The sequence below is a fragment of the Malaclemys terrapin genome, chromosome 1 (genome assembly GCF_027887155.1).
Source record: "Malaclemys terrapin pileata isolate rMalTer1 chromosome 1, rMalTer1.hap1, whole genome shotgun sequence".
Taxonomy (NCBI): domain Eukaryota; kingdom Metazoa; phylum Chordata; order Testudines; family Emydidae; genus Malaclemys; species Malaclemys terrapin.
In genome coordinates, this window is record NC_071505.1 from 91582750 (window position 1) to 91603419 (window position 20670).

The 20670-nt window shown below is 44.2% G+C and overlaps 2 protein-coding genes and 1 long non-coding RNA gene across 4 annotated transcripts in view; all 3 read left to right on the forward strand.

Moving 5' to 3' along the window:
- The window catches only part of ST13 (ST13 Hsp70 interacting protein), a 44507-nt gene extending 39157 nt beyond the window's left edge, over nt 1-5350 (forward strand). The window contains exon 12 of the mRNA XM_054031039.1: nt 3490-5350. Coding sequence (XP_053887014.1) covers nt 3490-3618 — 129 coding nt within the window. The 3' untranslated portion in view covers nt 3619-5350. The remainder of the gene's footprint in view (nt 1-3489) is intronic.
- Nucleotides 5351-9732: 4382 nt separating this feature from the next.
- On the forward strand, nt 9733-12342 carry LOC128838679 (uncharacterized). The gene is made up of 2 exons (XR_008445234.1): nt 9733-10022; nt 12140-12342. It is a non-coding gene; the product is annotated as an uncharacterized LOC128838679 (long non-coding RNA).
- A 1860-nt stretch (nt 12343-14202) lies between these two features.
- SLC25A17 (solute carrier family 25 member 17) overlaps nt 14203-20670 on the forward strand; it is a 59683-nt gene continuing 53215 nt past the window's right edge. For both annotated transcript variants that reach the window (XM_054031049.1, XM_054031056.1), the window contains exon 1: nt 14203-14374. In XM_054031049.1, the coding sequence (XP_053887024.1) occupies nt 14210-14374 (165 nt within the window). In that variant the 5' untranslated portion in view covers nt 14203-14209. The remainder of the gene's footprint in view (nt 14375-20670) is intronic.

Consider the following 20670-nt stretch of genomic DNA (forward strand, 5'->3'; position numbering starts at 1 on the left):
TGAATAAAAAGATTTGGTTTAGTTTGATCTGAAACCAAAAAAAAAAAAAATTTCAACTTCTTGGCTTGCTGAGAAACTTTTTCAGGTCAACTCAAAAATATTTATTTTTCTTTTTTTAATGGCCAGTGAACCAAAAAATCGGCTATTGACACAGCTTTACGTGAGAAACAAGAATTTCAGCTTCACTGGTTCGTCTAGTTGTCATAATTCACACTGCCAACCAGTGCTTTGAAATCACATAAGCTCTGTTCTCAGCAGCTGTGCTGGTGTTAATGATAGTGCATTTTAGAGCCTGGAAGCACTTGGTATAAGTTCTGAGATTCTGGCAGTGTTGATCTTTCTTCTGAACTATTGCAAAAATATGTAATGTGGACAGCATTCTTTGTTTAATGTAGACAGTAGTGGTGACACTTAGGGGTGGAGGGAGGATTTACTTAGTGTTCCATTGATCATGAGGAGTCGGGGAGGGAGCATGGCTCAACCACGCTTAAGCAGTGGTCCTGTAATAAATCAGTATGGCTGCTGCCATAGCATGGTTCCAGTCGTAATGCCTCTGAAATTTATCCCAGCCACCATTCTTACAGACAATGTGACTGGGCCAAATCAGTGAGTAGCTTAGTGACCTGATGCATGGGATCAGATGAACTGGGCTGTTGCCCGGGATGGGGGGGGATTTGTGTCCCCTTACCCAGGCAAGAAATCTGAATTGGCACCACTGGTAAACCAGTTTTACAGTGAGGAACTTTTTAGGACTTTTTCCTTCTAGAGGAGTCTTTAAACCTTTGTTCTTGCTAGAAAGTTGCTAACATGGTTTCAGATTTTTGTTAGTGGCATTTTGAAGCCCTGACTATACTAGGCCTTTGTCTGAACTAGCCTTTTTCCCTAAATTTCCACCTGTTGCTAATACCAGTGTAACTCCACTGGTAGCAACAGGGGAAGCTCTGGTGTAGACGGCACCAGTGGCCATGGGTGTTCTTCCATAGTGGCTTAATTCTGCCCAGGACAAGCATATTATAATGGTAAAAATGCTAGTAGCCGTGATCAGCTTAGCACTGGCACAACTCCAGTGTAATTAACATGGGGAAACTGTTAGAAGAAAGGACTTTTTTAAAAACAGCCTTAAGAGATTGGCTCAATCCTAAAAGAGTCTTTCACTCTGATAAAAGTGACTTAACTCCCAGTGTGGACAGAATGAAACAGTTGTCAGTGCTGTAGATTTATTGCTGAAAATGGCTAAAGTTCCTAATGTGCACTGCCTTTAATAGGGCAACGCCTTTGCTCTGTTGTCCTTAGTTATTGGTGATGGTCATCTTTCACATGCTGATTTTTGAGGTCATTCTCTGCAAGTTAATGGGAAAAGATTCCTAGGCTTTTGAGCGGTACCACATGGCAGGCCTTTGGCTGCCTTTCCCTAATGTATAGGTGACTTGAAAAGTAGCTGGAATGACTGGCTCTGCATACATTTAGCAAATGGTAATGCTTAATATTGACACCTAGATAGGAGTTCAGTCTTCTATGTTTATAGAAGCTGTTTCCTGTTAAGTCATAAACTGTAATTGCCCCTAAAGTCCAGTCCTGTTTAGAGTGGTCTCCGTTGAAGTTGTCCTCATCTGAGTTTTGTAATGAGTGATATTACAGACAGTCTCTCTCTCTCTTCCCCCCCCCTCCCCCCACACACAAACTTGTTACTGTGTTCATCTTTTCAAGACCTTTGTTGGCCTTCCTTTTGTCTACTGTTACAACCTGTTGAAATTGTTTCTAATAAACTTTATTTTAGCCAACATCTGTTGAGCTTTTAGTCTCTGAAAGAATCAGCTGAGATGGGTGTTGAGGGGAAGGGAGGAAAGTGGCTTGCCTAATGTTTGTTTTCTGAAGCTACATTTGAGTGGCTATCATATTTTTATTTTCTTGTATTTATAACTGTCTTTATCTGGGCATTGTCACTTCCTGCTTTTGGATTTAAGCCGGTGTTCTCACTAGTTCAGTTAAGAACAGTTCAGTTGTCTAGTGCAGATATGGCTGAAGTGTAAGAGGTTTATCATGGAAATGCCTTTCCAACTATATCATTCATGGCCACACAGACTGTAATATGTGCATGCCCAGATGCTCAGTAAGATCATTCAGAAGCACACCACAGAGTTAAATGTGAAAAGAGCCTCTTAGACCAATAGTGCAAATGTCAAAGCTGTTGCACTCACAGTACAGAAAAGTTTACATATCTTAGTTATGACTCCTCCATACTAAGCAGTGAAGCTAAAATTGGTGTAGATAAAAATCTTGTTTTTCAGCAGTAAACACACTAGTTAAAATAGCAAAGTAGCTTCTAATAAAATTCCCTGTTTTTTTATATATAACTTTATCTCATTATTCTTGGGCTGAAACAATCTGTGCTCCATCTCAGCCCAAAGGTGAAAATCTGAGGGAAATCCCTACAGCTGTAAGGGAAAAATCTAAGGCAGACTCTTTGAATTGTCAAACTGAGCATGCAGATAGCCCTCAGACATAGAACTGATTGGTCTAAAATCTGTTTAGCATATGAAAGTTCTGTTGAATCATTGAACTACGAAACTTCCCAAAAGTTTTAAATCGCACTTCCACATTGAGGTGGAAGTTGGGGGGAGAGATTGGATGACGTGCCCTGGGAAAGTCTGCACACCTCTTGAATAGGCTGATAAAGCAGACCGACTTTGTCCAACTTTGCCATCTTCATATGGGTGTTTTAACTCCAAACTCCTTGGAATATGAAGACATTAGATTGCACGTTTATTTCAAACTCCTTGTGCTCCGGGTTTTACACCCCAGAGTACCTGAGTCTTTAGGACATTAAAATAGATGGCTTTCATTTCTTGGTCACGGTTAAGGTCCAAAATCTGCTCCTGTGCCTCATCGAGGCCTCCAGTGTGATTCTTATACTGCACCAGTGCCTTTATGAAGTACACACTTTACATAAGCACAAGCGTGGTATTTGTAATCTTAATTTACATGGAAGATTTTTGCTTTTCCCACTTCTAGGAGTTTTATTTTGTCTAATAACATACTTAAAGAACTTTTCAGCAAAGAAAGTGAGATATTCTGTGTACCTAAATAAAACTGCAGAGGGAACATTCAGTCAGAACATAGTCATGGAAATTCAAATACTGTCAAACTTGACATCCTTACCCATGTCAAGTGACATGGTGTCAGTAATATCTTCAAGTCAGACTCAGTTTCATCTCATCCAAAATATAGTATCTCTTGCACATTGTTGTGGCATTAGCTCAGTACTGACTCACATGCTACCTAATGAATTGCCAGCTTCACATCCTGTATCACCTGGATTTTTCTTTAGAGGTCTCTCATCCAAGACCCAGCTAGATAGACTTAAGGAGTGTCCCTACCTTTGGCTTTAATCTCCAGAGCTGTCAGTCTAGTGCTAAATTTACTTGAAATGTTTTAAAGCTTTTTGTATTGGAATAAAGCTACAATAACATCTTTCCTCTGCTTTTGCAGGATCCAGAAGTTATGGTCGCATTCCAAGATGTTGCCCAGAACCCAGCAAACATGTCCAAGTACCAGAACAACCCCAAGGTCATGAACCTCATCAGCAAACTGTCAGCCAAATTTGGAAGTCAACCATAAATTCCCTTTTAATAAAATCATAAGTGTATGGAAAAAAGAATTGATTACTTAACAAATGCAGGTGTTGCAATAACACAAACCATTGTACCTCTAATCTTCTCATGAAGAGAACTGGGGTGCTCTAAAGAGCGTCTGCCTCATGCATCAAACTTTTTGCAAAGATTGGTTTAGTTACTCAAATTATACTCGGTAACATACACTTTCAATCCTCCCTCTCTACCCCAGAGTTGCAACCATTTGTTACAAGTATTAAATGCTGTCTCCTTTGAATTAAGACTTCTAATAGATTGTAATCTTTCAATAGGTAGTCTGATTTAACAAAAAGCAGTTATAAATCAAACTGTCATCCTGGCTTTCACTTCCCCAGCAAGTAAAGAAGCAGGAATTGTAACACCAGGGTCCTGTATTATCCATCTGGGACAGGAAAATTGGTCTAATTGTAGAAGAGGGTATGGTGGGGACAATTATTTTAAAGTATTAACTGGATGAAGGAGGTGTCTGCAGGTACTGTTACACACCCTTTTATTTGCTTTACATGTTGATGTGTGGCTGACTTTAGATGGTGGTTAGAGCAAAACCAATAAGGGTCACCAATATTCTAACTACTTATACACTGGAACTTCTGGCAGTACTGCCAACAATGTTTAAAACTTAGGATTGCCCCCTGCTCTGTGGCTATCCTTTGCTCATTCTGGCATGAAACACATTTTATTGCAAATACCACTGAGGTTAGGTAGGTTACTTGCTATATTCTTGCCCAACATATTTATATAATACTGTTGTATTATCTCTGTCCAGGTGGATAAGGGAGAGCACCCTATTGTCTGTAGCAGTGTACTCCTTTCCTTCCGTGATTGGCAGGTCTTTAACTAGTTGTACTCTTTCTGATGAGGCAACTCTTGCCAGGCTTCAACCATTTGAAAATTAGAAGGAAGGAAACTTATCCCTACCACCACCTCTGTCCCCTTAAGTGGGCAAGCTATCCTGAACATGGGGTGTAAAATGCTATTATTATTAGTTAAAGGCAGAATAAACCCCACAATAGAGCAACTCTGGGTTCTGAGGGAGTCTGAGTCCTAATATGCTTATAGATTAAATCTCTTGGCCAAAGTCTTCAACTTTTGTCTCTGTCCTCTTGTCAGAGCAGTTAAGTCCTTTCCTACTATTGCACACCCCAGTCTTCCATCTTTAACTTTCTTTTTTAATATGATGCTGTCCCAGTGGTCAACACTTCCATTCAATTCATGGTTCTAGGGGTTTGGGATAAATATGAGAAGGTGGATTAGTTGGCACAGATGACGCATACTTTTTAACACTTTGTGAATTTACAGCATGGGTATCTTTGGAACCGTGTGTCTTTGCTGGTATTGTTCTTGCTGCTTCCATTTGTTTGTCTTTACTAAACTTTGCCTCCTGCTCATGTTGGAAAGTTTATCATAACTAGCTTTTGGTCACATTTGGGTCTTCTGAAAGCTTTTCTGTTCAGTGATCTTGTAGTTCTGTGTCTTAAGCCATAATGGATGTCACTGTTTTTAATTAAATCTGGACTTGTTTAGGAACTCAACAACAGATGCAAAAATCACACACACCAAATGCTTTATTTCTCATACTAATAACCCTGCAAAATGGAAAGAGATGTGAATTCTTTTTTGCTTAAGAAATATAGTTCTGAAATACTTCTAGTTGCCTTTAAAAAAAATAATAATAATAAAGTATGGTTTTGAAAAATTAAGTTTCTTGGCTTGGCTTTGTAACTGAAAACTTGTTCATTAAGTGGAAACCCTACTGTAAGCACACAGTTTGATTAAACTGTATACAGCTTGGACTAAATGCTTGACTAAGGGCTTGTCTTCCCTGCAAAGTTAACTCAAATTATAGTGCAAGTGTTGCCCCTAACCCAGCTCCTGTCCATATACAAACATTTCTGGTTTGAGTGATGGTGCTTTAAATCAAGCAACCTAAGGGAGTATAGGTTGAGCTCAGGTGCTGCTGATTCTCAAGCTACTATGCTGTGTGAATGCATATAGAGTCCACTTGAGTACAGTCTCCCTCCCTTTCCCCCCTGCAGCTGTCTTCCCAAAAGTCCTGGGGCCTTTATCTACCTACCTACTTCCTGGTTTTGGACCGGAAGTTACTTCCAGACAGTATAAATAGCCTGCTTTGGTGTTCAGACCCCACCTCTGCATGCAGTTTTCTGTACTAGTAATATTTATATAGTACTTTTATTGCCTTCTGATCTGAACAGGTACATCTTGCAGTGTGGATAAAAATTCACTTTAAAAATTTTTATTTAAACCTGATTGATTTTAAATTAATTTTGTTTTTAAGAGAAACCTCTTTAGAATTGAAATTATGACAACCTATGTTAAAGCTTGAATTTATTATAACAACATTTAAGCTAATATTAAGAGTACATGTAGCTTCTGATCTTTCTTTGAAAGTCAAACTATTGAATTAGTGGAAGTCACTGTGCTAAGCACCTGGAACCAGAACTTGCTGAAGTGCTAAAACAACATTTGACAGCAGTAGCCTCTTCTGCAGACACCGAATATTTTCTTCATTTCAGTTTATTCAACTAGTTTAGGTCAGTGACTAGCTCATTCCAGTTAAGAAACTAGTTGGGAGTTGAAAAACCAGTAAAGCTTGTTTTCTTCTCTCAATTTGTGAATAAAAATAGAGGATGAGATCTACTAGTTCTAAAATCTTGAAGGATAGGGTGACCAGAAACAATTAATTGAACTAGCTAATCACAGTTGCTTCCTTTTATTAAGTTTTAAATAATAAACAATTTTAAAATGCTGTCTTTGTGAATTTTAATTTAATTTTAATTTCAATTTCCATCCAGATACAGCTTAATGCAAATCATGAGTGGAAAAAATCTAGTAAATAAGAAATGCCTCATTCACAATTTTCTAATATACTAAATATAAATTAAAAATCTGGATAAATGCATATTAAATTATATAACTGCTTAAATATGTATAGATATATGCAATGTATGTGTAGGTCAGTCAAAAGAAACACCAAAGTTAGTGTGAAGGTTATACTTAATGGCAAAAAACATACTTTAATGGATACCACCCAATGAGAATCAACTTTTCTTAAGGGAAATAAGTACAAATGCAAAACAAGATTAAAATCAAATATTTAAATCAAGGTTCCTGTTTGCTGATTTAAATGGCCTTGATTAAAATAATCTACCCTGGTATTCTGGGAGAGCATACTCCCAGTGGGTGACTAGTTGGCCTGAGGCTGATAGTTTTTGTGAGACTGTGGTGTGAGGCCAGCAAGACCTAAGATTTTGTCTGGGGCCAGAAAGAAGTCTTGGTGATATCTCCAGGAAGGAAGCTGACAAAGGGATCCACAACATTAGACCTCTGCCAGGGAAACATAAAATCTCTGAAGAGCCTGTACTACTGGGCAAAGGACCACAATTCTTGTTCTGGTAACTCCCCTAGAATATCACTGTTCTATGAGGAGTTGGACCAGGAGATTAACAGTACCTCAAGCATGGAGCTCCTGAATACCCCTTGATATCTCAAGGGTCCTGGGCAATGTACATGGGTGATCAAGGGCTGAGTCAGAGGAACTGGGGCCAATCTCAGCTGAGGGTAGAGCAGATGCTCACCACTTCTAGGTATAGTCTGTCTCACCTCACCCAGCCCTCCCAGACCCTCTTCAGGGAGGAGGTAGAAGAACTCATGGGAGTGGATATAGCAGAGGAATCAGCATCAACTCAGCTGAGTAAAGTGACTCATTAGTGTTATGGGTGGGAGAATATGAGAAAAGGGGGCTGTCCTTACCTGTGTGGGACCACTCTCTTGCTGGAGTGGGAGATGTTGCATGCTGGAGACTGGACTTTTTATGCAATGCATATTGTTGCTTCACTTTGAGGGCAAAAGAATTGTCCCGTTCTGCTCTCTTCCCCTCATGCACATGCTGTCCAAGACCGATTCCAAGCAGGGAAGAAAATGTTTTAAACATGCAAGTGGTGACTTATAGTGGTGTATACTGCTGCATATGTGCAAAATAGGGATTATTACAGTACTCCAAACCAAGAGCTGCAGGAGTGGGACAAGCATAGTTGTGGAGTCACATAACTTGGCTTTTTCTCAAGCAAGATAGCATTTTTAGAAGCAGTCAACACTTAGACTGGTTTAGGAAACAAATCCACTGCATGGCCTGTGTTGATATTAAGTCCTGAGCGTATCTATAGCGTCTCCTGGAAATACAGGTCCAGCTGCCATGGGTGGAAGGGATTGGGGTTGCAAAGACACAGCTGGGGAGGTTCTATACTGCTGCATTCTAGTTCAGCATCCTGTTTATACCGGCCTGAATTTTACTCCACTCCTGGGTAATGATGCAAGAAAACTTCTCATGGTATAGGAGCTTCAAACAGTCTGCCAGGTGTGTCATCAGAGGAAACTTCTCATGTAGGGTTGTCAACTTTCTAATTACAGAACATTTAACACCCTTGCCCTGCCCCCACTCACTCCATCTCCCCTCCTTTTGTCCCTTGCTGTCCCACACCCACCCTCACTCACCCCCTCATTTTCACTGGGCTGGGGCAGGGGGTTGGAGTGCGGGAGGAAGTAAGGGTTCCAGCTGGGGGTGTAGGCTCTGGGGTGAGGCCAGGGATGAGGGGTTTGGGGTGCAGGAGGAGGCTCCTGGCTGGGGGATGGAGTTGAGGGGCTTGGGGGAAGAGGGGGGGGTATGGGTTCTGGGAGGGAGTTAACATGCAGGAGGAGGTTCCAACCTGGGGCATAGGGTTGGGGTGGGGAGGGTCTCTGGTAGGGTGACCAGATGTCCTGATTTTATAGGGACAGTCCTGATTTTTGGGTCTTTTTCTTAAATAGGTTCCTATTACCCTCCACCCCCTGTCCCGATTTTTCACACTTGCTGTCTGGTCACCCTAGGTTCTGGGCTGGGGGTGCAGGCTCCAGAGTGGGGCCAGAAATGGGGCAGGGGTAGGGTGACCATATTTCCTGTTTTGGCGAGGACAGTCCCTTTTTTAAGCAGTGTTCTGACTGTCCTGACTTTTTTGGCAAAAGTGGGCATTTGTCCTTGATCAGTTAGCAAGAACAAATGGGACAAATGCCCACTTTTGTCAAAAAAGTCAGATGCGAGGGGTGAGCGGCGATGCCAGCCCCATGCAGGGAGCAAAGGCAGGGCTCGGGTGGGGGGCAGGCAGAGCTTGAGTGAACAGTGAGGGCAGCCCCAGTCTTGCATGTGGGGGGTATGCAGGGCTTGGGCGAGCAGCGACCCCAGCCTCGCAGGGTGGGGGTAGGGAGGGCAGGCTCAGACAAATGGCTCAGACCAGCCCCACATGGGGGAAAGATGAGGGGGGTGAAGGCTAGCCCCACACAGTGACCCGTTTTCTCTTTGGGAAATATGGTCACCCTAGGCAGGAGGTTGGAGTGCGGGAGGGAGCTCAGGGCTGGGGTAGGAGGTTGGGGTGCAGGAGGAGGTGAGGGGTGCGGGCTTTGGGCAGTGCTGACCTCAGGCAGCTCCCAGGAAGTGGCAACATGTCTCTCCAGCTCCCAGGTGGAGGAGCGACCAGGGGGCTCCACACACTGCCCCCACCCACAGGCACCACCCCCACAGCTCCCATTGTCTGCAATTCCCAGTCTTAGCCAACCTGCCTTATCCCTGCTGTGCTGCCACCTGTACTTTTAATGGCCCAGTCAGCGGTGCTGACCGAAGCTGTCAGGGTCCCTTTTCAACTGGGTGTTACGGTTGAAAACCGGATACCTGGCAACCCTAACTGTGGATAAGCTTCAACAGGAGAGATTGAGGGAGTCCTACATCAGAATATCCCTTAAATCAGGCCTTGTCTACACTACAAAGTTTTGTCAGCAAAAGTTATGCCACTTTAATAAAGGCACTTTAATTAAAACCGCTGTTGCATGTCCACACTAGCTCACGTCAGCAGAGTGCATCTACACTAGCAACTCTTGTATCAACACAGAGCAGTGCACTGTGGGTAATATCCCACTGTGCAGCTGGCCGCAGGATGCTTTGGGAAGGGTTTGCAATGCCTCATGGGGCAGGTACAGCGTCACATGATGCAGGTTTCTCAATCCCATCATTCCAGGGGCATCCTAGTAGATTGTCAGGTGCTTTTTCAACTGAGGAGGGAGAGGGGAGTGGTGTATCTGGAGCGGGGGAGACAGCAGGCTGACCGACCTATCCTGAAGCAGAGGGAGGGGGGACACCCCCCAGCTCTGCTCGGCACAGCAGTCTCTCCCGAATCAGCCCACTCTGCCTGCGGTACTGTGATTCCTTCCGAGTTCCGGGAGCAGCATCCTGAGCAGCTCTGTGAGCTCTCTGTGCTGAGGAATGTCAAAGCAGCACAGCAGTCCTGTCGTCTGTCCCCCAGCAAGCCACCAGTGTTCCTAGAACAGGTCAGAAAAGGAGCATTCCATGTTAATGATTTGCTCTTTGTTCCTGGAGCAGAACAACATGCTCAGCTGTCTGATACTTCTCAGAGCTTTGAAAGGGGAGGGGTGAAAACCTACCGGGCAGCGGAGATCAAAACAGTGAGCATAGTGGTCACAACAGGCATTGTGGGCTACTGGTGGAAGCCAGTTATGTTGACAAAACAAACAGCAGTCTATACTGATGCTTTGTCGCTTTAACTTTGCCACAAAAAGCTTTATGCTTCTTCTTTAAGTGGTTTTATTTTGTCAGCAAAACAGCAGAGTTTTGCCGCCAAAAGTAGCTTTGTAGCGTGTACCCCTTCCCTGTTTTGTCAGCAAAAGGCAGCTTTTGCTGACAAAACTTTGTAGTGTAGACAAAGCCTCAGTGGTAGCTAGGTGAGCCCTGTTCACAGGGCCGGCTCCAGGCACCAGCGCAGCAAACAGGTGTTTGGGGTCCCCAACTGAAAGGGGTGGCATGTCCCTCAGTCCCTCTCAGAGGGAAAGGCCTGCCACCAAAGAATAGAGCTGCCTCCAATCGCGTCTTTTTTTTTGTTTTTGTTTTTGTTTTTTTTTTCGCTGCTTGGGGCGGCAAAAACGCTGGAGCTGGCCCTGCCTGTTCATATCCTTTTGACTGGTCTGATAGAGAAGGGGGAACTCATCCTCTCTCTCCCACATCCCAGGCAAGTACTCTAATCACTAGGCTAAAAGTGTTAAGTTGGTCAAAAGCACCACCTCCTCTTCCAACTGTTTCGTGTGGCATGAGGCAAGTTCCTAACCCATTCCCACAAAAAAGAGCATAGGCATCTAAGCCTCCTGACTCCAAGAAGTGGGTTCCAATTGGTGGAATGCTAAGCTGAGCTATGTTTCCTCTCTGCAGCCTGGACTCAGGTGCCTATCTCTGAGAGAGTGGTGGGGTTTAGCACATATCCCTCTCCTTAGCATCTCCCACTGGCTAGTTTAGGCAGCTCCCTGCCTAAAGTGCTTGCTTTTGTGGATCATATTCTTAAGCACTTCTCTCTCTTAAGCATATAGGAAGCTTAGGCCCCTAACTCAGCTTTGTGGACCACAGTGTTGTTCCTGTGATTTTTCTAGGTTTCTAAAAGTTAGGTGTTGTAATGGTGAGCATCATGGTATCGAAGTCCTTTTGTGAAACCCATTCTATCTATAACTTAACCCTGAGAGGATTTAAACCCCTTTACTGGGCTGAGAAAAGCCCTTCTTATTGGGACTGCCTGAGGAGTCAGACTTCAGAGATTGGAGCTAACACTTGTGGTCTATTAGAGGGCTAGATGCTGGATCCCAACAGCTGTACCTCATGAGCGAGGAGGTTGTTTCGGAGTGCAGTGGACTAGGAAAGAGTAGAGTTCCTTTCCAGTCAGGAATGATCATAGGCTGGGGACAGATTAGATCTTTCTCTTTATTCCTCTAGACAAAGGAGGGTTGGGATTATAGCCACCCTGCCAAAGGAGGGTTGGGGTCACTCTGCTAAGAGGGGAAATCTTGGTTGACTGTTTGATTAAACTACCTTGTCAAGTTGTCAGAAGGCAACTTAAAGATTCTTTTTGGATATACAGCCTGGAGAACTGGGTGCTACAGGAAGTTGTTTTGTGAGTGTGTTTTGGTTTTCTGTTCTTGGTTAAAGGGTGACCCTGGACCTGGTTCTAAGTGGGGAAGCAGCAGTGTTATGATGAGCCCTCAAGCAAGGGGAATTTTGGAGGTTTGGATAAGGTGCTAAGAAATACTGTATAAAAAATTCAAGAAAATTGAGAGGGTGAGGAAGAATGTTATTCACGTGAGAGAATGAAGAGATGGGAAGAGTGAAAATGGACTAAAAAGAAATGGGAAATAAAAATAGAAGCAATGTCATATAAAAGTAAAGTAAATAACTTTTATTAAAGTTCCTTAATGACATTTCCTTGGTAGAAGAGGGGAAAGACTGATTGTCAGGGAGAAACTTCAAGTCAATTGCAGAATAGTGAGCGACCATGTAACCTGGAGGAATGTTGGTGGTCATGAGATAATAGAAACGTACAAGCAGTTTAGCTGATTCTACAAAAAGTAATTTGTCCTATTCTTTTATTTCCTCTCCTCCCATCTCACAGGATCGGTTTACCGGAGGAAGCTGCTAGCTAGTGGAACAGATAAAAGCATGAAAGCCTCAAGGACCACCTCCCAAATTGCCTGTTCAATAGTGCAGTCCTGCTGCCATGTCTCCTCCAAGCCCTCCCTGTGAACCCTGCACTGCACAAGTCCTCAAGCAAGCTGATTCTCACCAAATAAATATAGTCATGTCTTTGAAATATTATTTGTTCTGTCTCCAGCTGTTGTTGCAAATGGTAAGTCTATAGATGCTCTGTTTGTAATTTGTGTCTGTTGATGCAGCATGGGCCAGTGGCTAAGCTTCTCTTTTCCATGCCAGAGGTGAGTATTAGATCATGTCAGGGTAAGGAGGACAAAAAGGAGATTGTTCCAGGGTGGAAAAACAACAGTAAGAATGAGCAAGATAAGGAGGGAATGGGAAAGGGAGTAGGAGAGAAGGGGGGAGGAATAGACAAAAAAGTAAGTGTGAAAGATATAAAGAGGAACGTAAGACCAGACAGTGTAGATGAAGGCAACAAGAGGAGAGAGCCAAAACTACAAGAGTAAGAAATAATTTAGGACTTGAAACAGGAAACACTTTTTTTAAATAAACAAGCTGGGCTTGCAAATACAGCCTAGAAAATATGGAAAAGGTATTGGGACAGGGACAAAGCACAAAAGGGAATACAGAGGCATAAATGCCGTTTTCTCTCAACCCACCCTTTACTATAACTTGTTCTAAACAGGGAAGGTGGTCATGGGCAAAAAGGAATATCGGCTGGCTTGAAAGTAAGGAGGAAAAGGCACCCAGTTGGTGTTGCCAACTTATTTATTGGTGCTTCTCTTAAAGCTCCAGCTCCTGGAGGCTTGTGATTAGATGAAACCTCAGCTTCATTTAAAAAAATCTAGTCCTCATGGTTGCAGAGAAAAGCTAGAAAATCTGAACCACATGCATCCTAAAGGTTTAAAAAACACAAAGCAAAATAAGACACCCTACATCTACTGTTTTTAAATCTCATGTTTTCAGCCTGACTCATTACTCTTGAACACCTGGAGTTGGCACCCTTTTCCTCCCCTTTCTTCCCCATTTACTGATACCACAACTCTCTCTCCTATACAGGGATCCCACAAACTGTTGCTCCTACCTGGCTCTCCAACAAGTGGCCTGTTCTTTGACACTGTAAATCTGGTCAAGCTAATTTCCGATCTTGAAGGCAGGAACGTTTTTTCAGCATTGCCAAACCCAAATGCTTAAAAATCATGAATCTGCCCCTTCTCCTAAATGAATAGGCTAACCCCCTCCCCAAACCCAACATTTTGTGTTTAATACTCTTATTTGCCTTCTGTTTTTCGAGCTAGTAAAGCACACCTGGATCAGCTTTTCAAGCTCTTCTCTGCAACCACAAGAATTAAAATGAAAGCCTGAGATACCACCTAACTATAAGCTTCCAAGTGCAGGGCTTTTTAAGAAGTACTTCATATTGTGGCAGATCATAAAATTGAGAGTTGGTAACTTGTGGGGGGTGCAATTTTGGGGCTGGTTGCACTTCTAGTTGGGGCAGGCATCGCTCAGAGGGTACCAACATTTGTTTTGAGCATGGCTTGTGTCTGTGTCTGCTGAGGGCAGCCCTTTCAGAGACTGAGCTAAGTCGGGGGAGCCTGGCCCTGTGGGCAGTCAGGAGCTGAGCTCAAGCGACTCCCAGCAGTTGTGGGAGAGCCGGTCCCCAAAAATGGCTGCTGCTCTCCCCTGCTGGGGGTATCGCAGTGAGAGGCGGGGGCGATGTCCCTCCCTTTACCCTCGGTGGGAGCAGGACCGTGGGGAACCCCCCTGGCTCTCCCTGCGCACCCTCGGGCCGTTGAGCCCAACGGCTGCAACCCTGTTTGAAAGCCCGCGTGACCCCGAGGGCGGAAGGGGAAGCCTTAGCCGGCGCTTCAGCGGCTCAGCAGCGCGTGAGGCCGGGCCAGAGAGCAAAGCGAGCGGCGCGCGAGGAGCCGCCTGGCTGGGCGCGGCGATTGGAGTGGGCGGGGTTTGGCGGCAGCTGGCCCGGCCCCTGGAAGGGGAGGGGTCAGAGATCACGTGCGCGGGGGAAGCCATGGAGCGGGAGGACGGGGCGGCGGGAGCGGGGTTCCCCTTCTCGCCCGCTGACTCCTGCCCCGCTCGGTCGCCGGCGAAGTTTGCGGCTGACCCCGCAGGAGCAGCAGCCATGGCGGCGGTGTCCTCCTACGAGAGCTTGGTCCATGCCGTGGCCGGGGCTGTGGTGAGTGCGGGGCGGGCGGGGAGTGGGCAGGGAAGCGGGGTCTGGGTCCCGGGCAGGGGGCTGCCAAGCTGCCCCTATCGCGCGCCGCTGCCCCGAGCTGAACGGTGACTCGCCGGGGGAGGGGAGGACGTGGCGGGGGGAGGGGTTCTGGCAGCGCGGCAGGACAGGGCTGGTGGCGGAGAGCGGCTCCGGCTTCCCAGGGCCAGAAGAAGTTGCTCGGTGGGCCCGATCCTGCGGTCCCGAACGCCCAGGATTGGGCCCCGGCTCTGGGGCTCCTGCTCGCCTGGCTTCGTGTGGGGGGCGGGGGCTTTCCCTGGCGGAAACCCTTCAGGGGGGGCAGGTGTCAGACGCCCTCACTGCCCTGCGGGCCGCCACTGTTCCGGTATCTCATATAAGGAGGAGTCAGGGCTGCGTTTTTGCCCAGCTGATGCACCCACCGCTTGAGTTTTCTTCCCCTTCCTGCCCTATTGGAACAGCAAAACGTGGAGGGGGGTAAACACCAGGCGTCTCCTCTCTGCTGCCCTCCTCCCTGACTTGTCACCTTCTTCACCTGTGTGTGAGGACAGTAACGCCGCCACAGCTGCACGTTGTGATGTCAGATTGAGCTTTACCTACTCTGACTTTGGTGAGAGCTGGCTGGTTATAAAGATAGCACTTGTAATATGGACACCAACATCTTTGTGGTCTGAGCACAGGTCTTGAAGCCAGGAACTCCAGTCTCAATTCTCAGAGGGGTAGCCATGTTAGTCTGTATCCACAAAAACAATTTGGAATCTGGTGGCACTTTAAAGACTAACAGACTTATTTGGGCATAAGCTTTCCTGGGTAAAAAAACTTCTTTTGAAGAACTTCTTCTGAAGTGGATTTTTTACCCAGAAAAGCTCACGCCCAAATAAATGCTAGTCTTAGTCTCAATTCTGTCACTCATTCCTTTGGGCAAATCACTCTGGGACAAATTTTCAAAATGCCCACTAATTTTGCTTGTCTCTCTCTTTGAGTGATCAACTTGAGACACTTAAAGAACAGGAGTACTTGTGGCACCTTAGAGACTAACAAATTTATTAGAGCATAAGCTTTCGTGGACTACAGCCCACTTCTTCGGATGCTGTAGTCTACGAAATCTTATGCTCTAATAAATTTGTTAGTCTCTAAGGTGCCACAAGTACTCCTGTTCTTTTTGCAGATACAGACTAAGACAGCTGCTACTCTGAAACTTGAGACACTTAGGGGTTGACTTCCAGGCTGAGCACCGGCAGCTCCCACCAAAGCAGTGGGAGCTGCTGGTTCTCAGCACCTGTAAAAGTTAGCCTCTACAGATTTGGGCATGAGTTTGGACTTAGATTGCAGTGTACCCTATATGTCTTGATTTGAGCACCCAAAATTAAAATAAATTTTGGGCCTTAAGCTGAGATGTATCTTAGATTCTGTAAATGGGGATCAGAATATTTACCTCCAAGTTATGTGTTGAGAATTAGCCTTGTCATATTTGTAAAGATGAAAGCCACTATATATTTGAATGATCAGAAAATATATCAAACAAGTGCACTGCAGCTAAATGAGGTTTGGAAGAAAATTGGTATAAACTTGTTGGAGGTAATACCAAATTTGTGTAAGTTCCTTGGCCTATTGGTAGAGTCTGCCATGGGTGGAAGAGAACTAGTGTTTATAAGTAAGCAACAGCATCTTGTTGCAACATCTTATCAATTAACCCTCCCCTGTTGGGAAGAGGGCCTTCCTGAGTTTCAAGCAAACTGATGTTCCCCTTAGGTTTTCTTGTGAGGTTGCTCAAGGTGTGGGAGTTGCCTGCCAGTCCCCAAGATCAAAACCAGACTCAAACATGTGCAATAGCTGTGTTAGTAACCTATACTGCTCTTACATTCTGGCAAAACTTTCTGGTCTAATTAATGGGTCCTTAGATGACTAATGCATTCATCATTACTTTTTTTTTTTTAGTTTATAGTAGTAGTTCTCACATTAATAGTGTAGACAGGGACTTATTTTGGTAATGGTATTTCTATGTATTTTTTTTATGTGTATTTGGAATATACTAGGTGTTAACCCTTTCCATTTACATCTCTCCTTAAAATTCATTACTTCAACAAATATACCACTGTTTAGAAAAAGTTGTCATGCATGTTTGCTATTTAAAGAGCACTTTGACACCTTGTCTACACTTGAAGTGTTACTAGCAATAACTGTCAGTAAGGAGTCTGATTTATTTCCCCCTGACCTAGTTATGCCAGTAAAAGGTCTAGTGTACATGCACTTATCTATAAAAGACACTATAGCGGTATAGCTCATCTTGCTTCCCCAAACTAGAATAAGCTATATTGGTATCAGCTTCTGCTAGCACAGCTATGTCAGACAGGGGTCTGAAGTAATGTAATCTTTGACTGACACAGCTGTACTGGCAGAAGCTCCTAATGTAGACAGTTACACTAGCAAAACTGCACTTCTTAATATACTGGTAGAAAGTACAGTTTTGGCAGCATAGATGTGCATCTACACTAGGAGTACTTTACTGGTATAGGAATACTGGTAAGAACAGATTTATATTGGCAAAGTACTCCAAATATAAATATAGCTTGAGTCTCCTCCTGGCTCCCCAAGTACATCTGACTTTTGTGTAATTTGTCTATTTAGACTATAAGCTCCTTCCTCAGTCTTGTCTTACAGTTGAGACACTGATTATTAAATGATACAGTTCCAAATAATCTGCCACAGAAACTATATCTGGAATAGATTTTTAAAGTCATCTTGTTCAACTTCATCATCTCTGACAAATATGAGAGAGTTCTCTTTCAATATTAAAGGGTTTGCTGAGTTCACAGCACCTTAAGCCACTGGTTCTCAACCTGCAGGCCACTTGTGGCTCAATCAGCACGCAACTGTGGCCCATGTGACATCCTCAGGGCCATACAGGGTGTGTGTGTGTGCATAGAGCTGCATGTGTGGGTCCCACAATGGTAAATAAGTTGAGAACCGCTGCCTTAAGCAGTGGGGCTTCTCCCATTTAGTTCATGTACAGAATAGTGTAGTCCAAACTCATTAAATGTGTCTTGTTAACGAACACTGATAAGATCCTCTAAGGCTAAGAGCTTGCTGTACATGTATTAATGTATTCCCTGATAGACATTTGAGACTTTGGGAGTTAACTGCTTGGTTTGTATAATTTAGATGCCAAGTTATCTCTGTCAGTAGTAACAAAAGTGTTTGTTTTGAGACTCAGCGTAAACAAAGTTGAGAGTTCCAATGTTGGGCCAGCACAATGAAGTTTAAGGCTATTCTTGTATTCTTATTTTGCTAAGCAGCCTTGATGAGCTCCAGGGAGACTACTGTCCTTCCCCTGATAGAAAGCGTTGGCTTAATGAAAGCAAAGAGGGGGAGGGTGGCGTGGCATGAATTCTGTATTCCCCTTTTTACAGGAATACCTGTCTCCTGCTGGAGTATAGTTACCACTTTGAAAATTTGTGTGCTCTGACTTTTATGGAACTGCCCTATTTGTCTGAAGTCTCCCAAAGCAGAACTGCTGTTACACACTACTGTACCACAAGGGTTCTGCTTGAGTTCTAGAAGTGTGCAGAGTGAAGGCCCAGAGGAAGCAAGACATACTTAGCACCAGGAAATTAAATTGTAGGTTTTTACTTATGCCTACAATGTTAATATATATATCTGAATGTCTCATTGTAGCCATAATTGGTAGTTTTCTTAACTTTCTTAGCTGAAATATTTGTAAATAGAAAAATCATAAACTTTGGTGTATACCTCATAGACTCATAGACTTTAAGGTCAGAAGGGACCATTATGATCATCTAGTCTGACCCCCTGCATGCTGCAGGCCATAAAACCGTCCCTACCCCTTCCCTGGACTCTGCTGTTGAAGTCCCCAATCCTGTTTTAGGTGACTTCAATCGGCAGAGACCCTCCTGCTAGAGATCCCTGCCCCATGCTGCGGAGGAAGGCGAAAAACCTCCAGAGGCTCGGCCAATCTGCCCTGGAGGAAAATTCCTTCCCGACCCCAAAAATGGCGATCAGTCAGACCCCGAGCATATAGGCAAGAGTCACCAGCCTGACCCCTGTCAGCCATTATACGATTTACCTACCATTGTTTGGTTTTCCTTGACTACTATGTTTTACCATTAAACCATTCCCTCCATAAATTTATCTAACTTAATCTTAAAACCAGACAGGTCCGTCGCCCCCACCGTTTCCCTCGGAAGGCCGTTCCAATATTTCACCCCTCTGACGGTCAAAAACCTTCGTCTAATTTCAAGCCTGAACTTCCCCACGGCCAGTTTATATCCATTCGTTCTCGTATCCACATTAGTACTAAGCTGGAATAATTCTTCTCCCTCCCTTGTATTAATCCCTCTAATATATTTAAAGATAGCAATCATATCCCCCCTCAGCCTTCGCTTTGTCAGACTAAACAACCCAAGCTCCTCTAGTCTCTTTTCATACGACAGGTTTTCCATTCCTCTGATCATCCTAGTGGCCCTTCTCTGCACCCGTTCCAGTTTGAGTTCATCTTTTTTAAACATGGGAGACCAGAACTGCACACAGTACTCCAAGTGAGGTCTCACCAGCGCCTTGTACAACGGGAGCAGGACCTCCTTATCCCTACTAGATATACCTCGCCTAATGCATCCCAAGACAGCATTGGCTTTTTTCACCGCCACGTCGCATTGTCGACTCATAGTCATCCTGCGGTCTACGAGGACCCCTAGGTCCTTCTCCTCTTCCGTTACTTCTAACCAATGCGTCCCCATCTTGTAACTAAAATTGTTATTAGTCATCCCCAAATGCATTACCTTACACTTTTTACTATTAAATTTCATCCTATTTCTGATACTCCAATTCACAAGCTCATTCAAGTCTCCCTGCAGGATATCCCTATCCTCCTCCGAATTTACAACGCCTCCCACCTTCGTATCATCCGCAAACTTTATCAGCCCACTCCTGCAATCGGTCCCGAGGTCAGTTATAAATAGATTAAATAAAATGGGTCCCAAAACCGAACCTTGAGGCACTCCACTAGTAACCTCCCTCCAACCCGACAGTTCACCCTTTAATACGACCCGCTGCATTCTCCCCATTAACCAATTCCTTATCCACCTCTGGATTTTCATATCGATCCCCATGTTTTTCAGTTTAACCAATAATTCCTCATGGGGTACAGTATCAAACGCTTTACTGAAATCCAGGTATATTAGGTCCACCGCATTTCCCTTATCTAATAAATCCGTTACTTTCTCAAAGAAGGAGATCAGATTGGTTTGGCACGATCTGCCCTTCGTAAAACCATGTTGTAATTTATCGCAATTGCCACTAACCTCCAGGTCCTCAACTAGTTTCTCTTTCAGAATTTTCTCTAACACCTTGCACACTACAGATGTTAAACTAACAGGCCTGTAGTTACCCGGATCACTTTTTTTCCCTTTCTTGAAAATAGGAACCACATTAGCTATTCTCCAGTCTAACGGGACCACCCCCGAGTTTACAGATTCATTAAATATTATCGCTAACGGGCCTGCTATTTCCCGCGCCAATTCCTTCAATATTCTCGGATGAAGATCGTCCGGTCCTCCCGACTTAGCCCCATTAAGGCAATCAAGTTTTGTTTCTACCTCGAATACGGTAATCCCCCATCCCGAATGCCCCTCTGTAGTGGTGCTAGTATCCCTAATACCTTCATTGGCCTCATTAAACACCGATGCAAAATATTCATTGAGATATTGCGCCATGCCTAGATTGTCTTTAATCTCCTCTCCGGCAATAGTCTTCAGCGGTCCCACTTCTTCTTTCTTTGCTTTCTTCCTATTTATGTGGCTGTAAAACCTCTTACTATTGCTTTTAATTCCCCTCGCTAGGTCCAACTCTACACGGCCTTTGGCCTTTCTCACTCTATCTCTACATTCTCGGACTTCACTAAGGTAAGTTTCTTTACTAATCCCTCCCCTCTTCCACTCTTTGTACGCTTTCTGTTTTTTCCTAATCACCCCTTTGAGTCGGTCGCTCATCCAGCTCGGTCTAAATCTCCTGCTTTGTAATCTTTTTCCCTTTTTTGGAATGCAGGCCTCCGACAGCTCATGCATCTTTAACTTGAAGTAATCCCAGGCTTCTTCTGCCTTTAGATCCCTTAATACGTTTGCCCAATCCACTTCCCTTACCAGTCCCCTTAATTTGTTAAAATTGGCCTTTTTAAAATTATAAACCCTAGTCTTTGACTTAATTCTGTTACTCCTCCCATGTATTTTAAACCGAATTAGCTCATGATCACTGGAGCCCAAATTGTC